General features: G+C 35.0%; 1 protein-coding gene across 1 annotated transcript; it reads left to right on the top strand.

The window, feature by feature from the left end:
• Window positions 1-4,021, top strand: LOC111706023 (RNA-binding protein squid). The gene is made up of 6 exons (XM_023478773.1): window positions 1-106; window positions 285-355; window positions 1,038-1,110; window positions 2,376-2,465; window positions 2,874-3,053; window positions 3,438-4,021. The coding sequence occupies exons 1-6, from the start codon at window positions 23-25 to the stop codon at window positions 3,801-3,803; spliced, it is 864 nt and encodes a 287-aa protein (XP_023334541.1). The 5' UTR covers window positions 1-22; the 3' UTR covers window positions 3,804-4,021.
• The last annotated feature ends 6,751 nt before the right edge of the window (window positions 4,022-10,772 follow it).

Raw genomic sequence — 10,772 nt, 5'->3', positions numbered from 1 at the left:
ACCTACTCATATCAATACTAAAATGTCGATGATGGGAGTAGACGAAGAAGACCGCAAACTTTTCTGCGGCGGCCTTCCTCAAGAGTGCACACAGGATGACCTCAAGGTAAAAAAGATTTATTTTAAAATCAAACCGATGGATTTTTTGCCCCCTGATCGTAGATGTTGTCATCTGAATATTTTAATTTAACAGATTTACTTGTAAACTCTGCACATTTCTCCTACAAATTGGTAGAATTTCTTCTTCACATAGCTGCTTATAGTTTAAATATTGTTTGTATTAGGAATACTTCGGCAAGTATGGAGAACTTGAACGTGTTCAGCTGAAGATGGATCCTCAGACCGGTAGAAGCAGGTTAGTTAATAGTTATATCTTGCACTGGGCTTAGTTGGATTAAACCTTTTTTTGCTTGATAAAATGTATAGTAACATTATTTTCCATGCAAAGATGACCATGTCCTCACAACGGTAATATATTGTATATTCAAGCATGAGTTAGATATCAATATTTATAATTTCGGAAACTAATAATATTAAATTGAGAAATCTCTACAAAAGTGACTTGCGCATTTCTACTGCAGGAAAAATAAAGGAATTATCAGAACTAAACTGTTGAATCAAAATAAAACATGTTGCGGTACTGTTACCATATTTGCATGGAGTTTCACTTGAAATCACAGTCACTTAAAATGTAACTAATTAAATTAATAATTTTCATCATATTGCGCATGTCAACATGTTTCTTCTAACCATTCTTTTAATGTTTAACATTTACCTGTATTATTTTAACTATTTTTGACAATCTGACAACTTTTTGATGTGCCGATCCTAGACGAACTATAAAAAAATTACTCGGAAATCCATTAAACTGTAATTTTATTTATCTGTCCAGAAGTAGCTAAAACGATTAACGACTATCAAATTGTTGATTTTCTTTGTTATAAAACTCCACAGCTTAAAAGTCGCAAAACATAATAAAAGTTCCAGCTTTGAACTAAGAAATAAAATTGCAATTCAAATTGATTTTGTTTGTTCAGGGGCTTTGCTTTTGTTTTGTTCAAAGAGGTTGAGAGCCTTGAAGCCGCATCACAGGACGAACACAGTATCAAGGTAGTTTACCAGTAGTATTCGTGTATATCAATACATTAAAACTACTTTCAATTCTGGATTTCTACCAAGCTTTCAAACAGCATGGATACACTCAAACATGAAAACAACAGCTTCGCTTTACTTGCTTGTACACTAATTTTAAAGAAGCATGTTATGAACAAAAACTTTAATAAAAAAGTTGTCGCCATTGCATTGATTTAAACGCCAATCACTTCTTATATACAGTGGGAACTAGAAAGCAGTGAATTCATAGTCTCATACAATGGTTCCTTAAAGGGAAAGAAATACCTGCTAGATGGTAGCGGAGCTGAGAGTGCAGTTTTTTACATTTCATTGTCGTTATTGAATATCTTTTAAACTCCCTCTGGCATGGACAATCTAGGAGGATTTTAAAGATAAAATTTGCGCTCTTGTTAAACAATTATTATACACATCGTAAAATTGTCTCATGAATCCCGAAAAAATTATAGAAGTTAAATATTTTCCTTAACCTGTTTGTATAAATGTAACTAATTAGTAAAATAGTATTGTAGAAAACAAATGCTGTCTGAAACAACTGGTGAAATATTGCAAACGACTTTATTTCCAATTCTGCACTCTCAGCTCAACTAACATGTTGGCAAAAATCCCTAGCAATTAGTAGCATATATATCGTTTAAACTACACTTCAGAACCATATTCAACTATAAACAGCATTTTCATTTAACAGATGTAATTATGTGTATTGTGTGTTCGGAGTTAATATTGAAGAGGTTTCGGTTTACACAAGATTGATAGTATATATGTAATCTCTATTCCTTAATTTCTTGAAAGAGATACATTTTTATTGTATTTATTTGGTTAAGCTTTTTTTGAGGGAACCCATAAGTACCCCGGGGTCATGTGTGTATGTCTGTACCAAACTAGTATATTATATATCTTATTATCTAGGGAAAGAAAGCTACCGTGAACTAGTATATTATATATCTTATTATCTAGGGAAAGAAAGCTACCGTGAACTAGTATATTATAAATCTTATTATCTAGGGAAAGAAAGCTACCGTGAACTAGTATATTATATTTCTTATTATCTAGGGAAAGAAAGCTACGTGAACTAGTATATTATATTTCTTATTATCTAGGGAAAGAAAGCTACCGTGAACTAGAATATAATATATCTTATTATCTAGGGAAAGATATCTACCGTGAACTAGTATATTATAAATCTTATTATTTAGGGAAAGAAAGCTACCGTGAACTAGTATATTATATTTCTTATTATCTAGGGAAAGAAAGCTACCGTGAAGAAGGCCGATGTTAAACCCGGCAAGATCTACCTTGGTAAACTACCCGAGTCAGGACTCAGTGAGGATGAGGTAGTTATTGTTCATTACGCAATACGAATAATTTGCGTCAATACTTTTTAATAGTTAACTTTTGATATTTATAAAGTGAATGTCAATAAGAATAAATTAATGTTTTTTTCCCTCAATTTTTCAATGATTTTTGAAATTATGTTTCTCATAGTATTTAAGTTGCTTTTGCAGCGATATTATCCTTTTTCTTGTTCAGGGCAAGTTCTTCATAATGCCATTTTTTCAAAATCAAAGATCAAAGCCTTCTTATTTAAGTGAAATATGCAGAGATCTTAATCTTGTTCAGGGCAAAGTCTTTTTATTGAAGTTGTTAAATTAGCAGAGAGATAATTCTTCATCTTGTTTAGATCAAGCTCAAAGCCTTTTTTATTAAAGTTCTTCAGCAAAATCATTCTGATTTTTGTTTAGATCAAAACCTTCCTATCAGAGTATGGTACCGTGACTGAGTTTATCCGACCTATCGACAAAATGAACGGAAATGCTCCCAAGAACTTCTGCTTCGTCACCTTCGACAAGGAGAGAGTGAGCAAGAAGTTGATCCAGCAGGGGAACATTGTCATTCAGGGACACAAGCTCATGATAAAGGAGGTACAATTAAATTTTAACATTTTTAATATTATTTATTATTTGGCATATATATTAACTTGTCACAAGTTATGTACTTTTATTTGAAGTGTGCTGAGTCATTTTTCGGTTTATTTATCATGTAGAATCATATTTTCCCCACCCCTTGCACAGCTTAAGCGGAATTTGTAAGAGAAGACTATTTGATGGAAATTCAATTATTGCATGAAAGTTATGAAAATAAAAATATGGAAAGTTTTTAAAAAAAATTCCACCCACCCTTACCCTTTAGATAATTAACCCTTCTTTATTTTCCGTCAGTATACTGCAGATTACTGCAATACACACCAAACCTAGTCGAGGGTAACCGGGGCGGTTAATTATTTGTTCTTTATGATATTTTTTTAGGTCACTCCCAACCCACGTGACCCCAACTCCCGTGGAGGTATGAGAGGCGGAGCCCGGGGCGGATATGGAGGTGGGTATGGCGGCGGATGGGGAGACCAGAGCGCTGGATATGGTGGCGGATGGGGTGCTGATCAGGGATACGGTGCTTCCGCCTGGGGTGCTGACGCATCTGCCGGATATGGTGGTGGATACGGAGGTGGATATGGTGCGGCGGATGGTGGATATGGAGCAGCTGCCGGAGGTTATGCAGGCTACGGAGGCGGCGGTATGGGCGGAGGAAAGATGCGCGGCGCACCCCGTGGTGGTGGCGGTATGGGCGGAGGACGAGGTGCTCCCCGTGGACGTGGGCGTGGAACTCCCTACTAGGAGGCGTGTCCTATCGATCTGCTAGGAGTATAGTTGGCTACCTGTAAATTAAACTCTTGCGTTTATACCTTTTTGTGAAACTTCCATTTTTCTCATTATTTTAGTTGATGTGAGTTTGTCTTTATCTTGTACCGACCATTTTTTGAACCCGTATAAAATACAGTATTGATTTGATCAATGAATTATTTCTTCTCAAAATAAACATTTCCGGTCACATAGTCCAGACGTGCATTTTTCTTCTTAACTCTTGTATTTTATGAATTTACCTCTTTTATGTCAATATTGTTTGCAGACCTCTTGTGAGCCTGAGTTTTAATCTGAGAGTTTTGAATCTGCAAACATTGAGAGTTTTTCCTCTGTTTAAGGATTTTTAAGGTTTGTTAGCAGGTTGCCCTGCTGTTAAATGTATTTACGGGCAACCTTGAAATAATTTTCTTTCTGTTTTTAGGATATTTATTAATTTAATGTTTTTTCCCTTGCATGCCTTAGCAGTTCGGGGAGCGTTTACATTCAATCACCAAGAAAATCTTGCGTCTTTAGTCACGATTTTTCTTCTCCTACCGTCTCTTCAGAATATAAACTTACATTAAATAAAAAAGATTTGGGACATTTTGAAGTCCACCAATTGTCGAGACGATTATCTGAAACTAATGATATTTCTACAAATTATTAATTTCTTAAAATTAGTCCAAAAAAGTTGCGGCACTCATTCTGAGTGAAATTTTATTAATTTGAAAACTATAATTATTCAGAGGACTTGGTCCAGAATGCATGAGAATTATTTAATTTTTTAAACATTGCAATATTTTTATATTTTTTTAATGGTTCAGGGTCACTGTCTAATTCTAATATTTAAATATTCTTTATTCTAGGACCTAAAGGTGTGTCGTTTTATTATTAATCCTAATATTGTAGTCGTTTGCTAGTCGCTTTGTTGAGATACAAGAATTTCTAGTCTTCCGCTACAAATAAGCCATGGTATTAATTGTTTTTCGAATTAATTGAAGTTACCTACGATTTTGTTCTTTTTTGCTGCTAGTCTAGATTTTAAAGCCTGAAGCCTTAATTTCCAAGCCAACGGAGGTCAGATAATCTGAAGGAGGTCTTCTACTGTACTAACTACTAATACAGGTATTGTATCAAGTCAGAAAGTCGATATTTTGCACCAAAGATCTGACAAAGGAATTTATGACAGTAAATTGACTTCTTTAAAAGATTTGTAAGCATGATTCACAAGAACATGCCCTAATTCTTTTATCATAGTAAAAATAAGGCGCTTTGTTTTTTACTTTTTTGCTGCATACATCCGTAGGTCAATTTTTGAGGGATCTCATCCAAAAATTATTAATTTTCAAACATAAAAACAAGGACATAAATAATTGCCATAAGTGCACACCTGCAAATGTGATTTTTTGCGACATTCCATATACACTAGGGTTGGTCGATATTGAAACGAAGCTTAGGGTCCTAATGACTGTACCTGCGCCTAATTATTCTAAGAACCCAAAAAACAAAAATTATCTTAAAACTTAAAAAATGTTGAGCTGAGTGCCATAATAGATAAAAAATCGCTAGTATGATCGAAATTTGTTTTCCTAAAAATATCGAAATGGGTATCAAAAGATGCATATCAAGCCGCTGAATACTTGATTTTATTACTCCTGCCCAACGTTACATCCGTCCTACGATACTTTGGACCTACCAGCTCGTGGTTATTCAGCAGCTTCCGGCTTCAGTCCGATGAACGGTATGTCGGATAAACACTTAATTGAAAAAAGTTACGTGAATCTGACATACTGTAAGTCGGTTGAACACTTCTTTACGTTGAATGCAGACCTTTTGTAATAGGTCGGATGCGCAAAAAATGTTCATACGATATACACTAAAGTGTTCATCCAACCTACAAAAGTATGTGCATCCGACTAAAAATTTGTTTGCAACCGGAACAGCGATCTTTTTGGTAGCAATGTCAACTACACACTGACAATTGATCTGCAGTTCCTGCGTAGGTCGGATTAACATAATAGAATGTACGTCCGACCTACAGCTGTTGTAAGTCCGACGTACCATAGGACGGAAATGCCATAGGACCGAAGTAACATTACCACATTATAATTTTTGGTATACATGAAATTGTTCGATGTTGGTTTAATTATCAACTTATCTATTTGACATCAACTTTTCTGATTTTATTGTTTAAAGACGGGATCTATTGACACCCTCTTATTGATATATTTTTTGTGTCCTGGTGACATCTGTTTTTTTGCAAAATATAAATCTGAACCCCCCAATAGATAGTTCTGACCAACTTTACCTATTCCTGCTGGAGGGGGGTCAATTTGACCCCTCCCCCCTGTAGTTTTTTTTACATAACTCAAAAAGTATTGGTCTGAGGTTGTTGAAATTTTCTGACTTTTCTTACATACCCAAAGCCCTCCCTTTAGGCCTAAAACCGGGCTTTAATACTAACTGCCTGAGTCCTCAGGCACACTGCCTGAATGACTGCTTTTGCCTGTGACAAACTAAATCTTTGTTTTGACCCACTTTCACTTTTTAGATTTTGATAAATTTAGCTTTTTGGATAGCCTATGACATAAGAAAACGGTGTGCACAAGTTTTGCGAAAAAAATTGCAAATTATTTGCAGACAACCTGTCAAAGGAAATTTGCACATTTTTAGTTTTTCTTGATTAAAAATCAGGTTATTTAAAATTTTGCAAATTTTTTTGCATATTTGAAATGGCATGGTCAGGGCTTTTCAAAAATGTATAATTTTTCATTTTTTGGACAAATTTTTTTTTGCAAACATTTTTACTAAATAACTGGATTTTGCGATAAAAAAAATCAATTTTTGCAAAACTTGCAATTTTTTTTGCAGATTCTAAAAATATAGCACAAGAGCTTTCTAATGATGTATCATTTGTCATATTTAGACATAAAACCTGGGATTTAGAGGGGGTCAAAATTGCCCCCCCCCCCCCAGCATATCCTGGTTGTCAAGTACCCCAGCAGGGATAGGGTTAAGGAGCGGGGGAAGGCAGGCGGCCATGAGCCACCACCATTTCCTCTTCAGTGCCACTCATGAGCTTTTTTCTCTTCCGGCAGCCATGAGCCAACACTATTTCCTCTTCTTACCACCACATTTGACATTTCATCTAGCAGAATTTTTTATTTTTTTTTTTCAGAAATCTGAAAATTACCGTTAAAGCAGCGCTCCCCCTCCCCCCAGATCAGTTTTATCATTAAAGTCGTTAGGAGTTGATTGGGTTTTTTTTTCCAGAAAATATCTTATTACATTTTAGTGTACATATTCAAAGAAAGATAAATGCTGTATAGAGTTTTGTTGGAAACTAACACCTACACATTCAAATTTATAAATTAATTTCATAATTATACAACTATCTCGTGTTTTTGCGTATTTCTTGTGATCCCAAAATTACATCTTACCATTCCCTGAAATAGTTTATAACGTTTTATATCCTAAATATAAATAACAATGCTATAGGGCTATTTATTTATCAGTTTCAACCCCCTTATTTAGTCTACTGAACATAAAAGAAATAAGTTTGAAAATGAAAATTAAGAACACTTAAATAGCAATAATACTGGAGCACTTACAGAACGTTCTCCCTCAAAAAATTTCCCCACACAGTGTTTCTTTACACCAAATGATTTCTCCTCAACATGACTCCTGATATAAAACGTTTCCTCTACAAAATTACTCCTCTCGGCCACATAATGTTTCCTTCATAAAGTTACTCCTCTCTGCTACAAAATGTTTCCTTTATTAAATTACTCCTCTCTGGTACGAAATGTTTCATCAACGTAAGTTCTCCTCTCCTGCTACAAAACGGTTTCTCCACAAAATTGTCTCCTCTCATGCTACAAAACGGTTTCTCCACAAAATTGTCTCGTCTACTGCTACAAAACGGTTTCTCCACAAAATTGTCTCGTCTACTGCTATAAAACGGGTTCTCCTCAAATTGTCTCCTCTCCTGCTACAAAACGGTTTCTCCTCAAATTGTCTCCTCTCCTGCTACAAAACGGGTTCTCCACTAATTGTCTCCTCTCCTGCTACAAAACGGTTTCTCCACAAATTGTCTCCTCTCATGCTGCAAAACGGTTTCTCCCAAATTGTCTCCTCTCCTGCTACAAAACGGTTTCCCCTCAAATTGTCTCCTCTCCTGCTACAAAACGGTTTCTCCTCAAATTGTCTCCTCTCCTGCTACAAAACGGTTTCTCCTCAAATTGTCTTCTCTCCTGCTACAAAACGGTTTCTCCTCAAATTGTCTCCTCTCCTGCTACAAAACGGTTTCTCTACAAGATTACTCCTCTCTGCTACAAAACGGTTTCTCTACAAGATTACTCCTCTCTGCTACAAAACGGTTTCTCCGCAAATTGTCTCCTCTCCTGCTACAAAACGGTTTCTCTACAAGATTACTCCTCTCTGCTACAGAACGGTTTCTCCACAAATTGTCTCCTCTCCTGCTACAAAACGGTTTCTCTACAAATTGTCTCCTCTCCTGCTACAAAACGGTTTCTCTACAAGATTACTCCTCTCTGCTACAAAACGGTTTCTCCGCAAATTGTCTCCTGCTACAAAATATTAATTTCATAAATGTTTCCAGCTAAATGTTTATTTGATGAAAATTATGATATTAATATTAACCGGTTAACCGGTTAAAAACTCTTGAAGGGATGTAAAGAAAATTTCATTTAACACAAACTCGAAACGACAAATCCCCGACAGTGAGAAACGAGTGAATTGCTCAAGCTATGCAAATATGGGATATTTAAACCAGAAACCTACACCATCCTCCATACTCTACATACTGATTAAACCGAAGAAACGACCATATAGTGGAACATTTAGCTCATGTCTTGTAAATGGAAACATTTGTCTTATTTTATAGGAAACGTTTGATAAACGTAACTTCTTTTAAAGGTTTAAAGTTTTGTAGCAGGAAACGTTTAGTGGTGGAAATGTTGGCGAAACATTTCCCGCAGGATTCTTTTTGTGGGGGAAACGTTTAGTAAGTGCTCCATAATTCCACTTAAAATTGGTCAAAGACTTTCACTATTATTTACAATTTGTTTAAAAATCGAATTGTCAGTTGCGATGTACATACTGAGTACTGAGTGAATACGTATTTAAAACTGTGTTTTACATTTTAAAAGATTATAATTTTATCCCTATGACCAAAATCAAGTAGATATTAGTGCAAGGGTCCAAACTAAAACTTTGCAAGCTTGATAAGAACCAAAAAAAATAGTTAGACATTTTTTTTAACACCATGTATATTACATCGCACATTTGAAAATATTTTGGTACATTTTTTACGTTTCAGATAGGAGCTTAGAAAGAGAGACTCGATAAGTTGTTTTATGGTACTTTTTATGCATTTCCAACTCAATTTTAATATTTTGCCAATCTTCCCAAAAAATCATGTACTTATTCTTAAAAATGGCCTGGGGGGGGGGGAGGTTTTAGAACAAATTGAACTTGTAATCCATGTGTTATAAAAATATATATTTTTGTTTAGGTAACTAATAAGCTGTGATGGATAGATAAGAAAATATCTTCAAAATCTATGAAACTATTCCATTGAATCATGAATGATTAATTCACATATCGTAAATGGATAAATAATAAGATTTTTAATGAAAATGGGTCGAAAATTTTGCTGTTTCTGTTATCATGTATACTTCTCTTATGTTCATAGCATAATATTCATATGTTCATAGATCGCATAAGATTCATACCTCAACTGAACATGTCCCGATGAACTAAAGTATGATTTGACCGTCATGGTATTTTTAGCAGTACTTCTTAGGATTCGGATCTGTTGCAGGAGCGGGGGAAGGCAGGCGGCCATGAGCCACCACTATTTCCCCTTCCGTACCACATTTTAGCTTTTTTCTCTTCCGGCAGCCATGAGCCACCACTATTTCCCCTTCCGTACTACCACATTTGACTATTCCGGGCAAAACTACTTTTTTAAATGGTATATTTAGGGCCTTTAAAGTGTGATTTTAAAAAATCCAGCCGCATCACGCAAAAAAGCACAATTCAATCTATTTTTTCAATTCTACTAAAGATTAATATTTTGTGTGTTGAATTCTTAAACTGTTTTTCAATGAAATTTTAGACAAATTTGACTGAGTATTGCATCTTGAAATAGCACAAAGTCTAATGATTATTCAATCACTGACTCATTATACTAAATCCATCTTTAGATCACTCATTAACCAATAACCATTAGACTTTGTGATATTTCAAGATGCAATACTCAGTCAAATTTGTCAAAAATATCATTTTTAATAGTTTAAGAATTCACACATGGGTATAACGTTACAAGATCTGAGGCTGCAGCGCCGGCCCCCTAGCCGCAGCATTTGGCCCAAAATTATTGTAACCTAACCTTCTAGTAATAAAACTATACTGTGATTTTTTGTTTAAACATGCTTAAAACTGTTTGGGAGGCTTAGTCATAATCACCGTGTATTAATTCCATATTGCAGTCTACATCAGATTTTTGTAATTCATCTATAAGTCGACACTTGCCCATAATCCATATAAAGTCTTTCTGCAGTCCCTCTACCCTTGTTTTCTCCTCCTATAGCCTGGAAAAGTCCTTAAAGTCGGATAAAATCCTTTTTTTATTTTCAACATTTAAGTCAAAACGGCAATTAATAATACCCATTACAATGACAAAAAGAGATATAATATTTCTTTTAAGTGTTCTCTACTTATATGCAGTTTCTTAGGTCGTAGGTTGTTTTGAAACCTTAAATATATGAATTAAGTATTCCTTGCTTTTTAAGTTAAAAAAGATACAATAGCTACCCCAGTAGCAGTGGTGCGCGAAGCGCCAAAATAAAAGTTTGGTATTTTTTCTTTAATGGCAAAATCTGTCAAAAGATGGTCCACAATCATAATCGTGATACAGTCGAATGAATGAGGGGGGGG

This window comes from Eurytemora carolleeae, unplaced genomic scaffold (assembly GCF_000591075.1).
Source record: "Eurytemora carolleeae unplaced genomic scaffold, Eaff_2.0 scaffold492, whole genome shotgun sequence".
NCBI lineage: Eukaryota > Metazoa > Arthropoda > Copepoda > Calanoida > Temoridae > Eurytemora > Eurytemora carolleeae.
The sequence above is the reverse complement of the archived record's forward strand: the minus strand, read 5'-3'. Positions and strand labels throughout refer to the sequence as shown.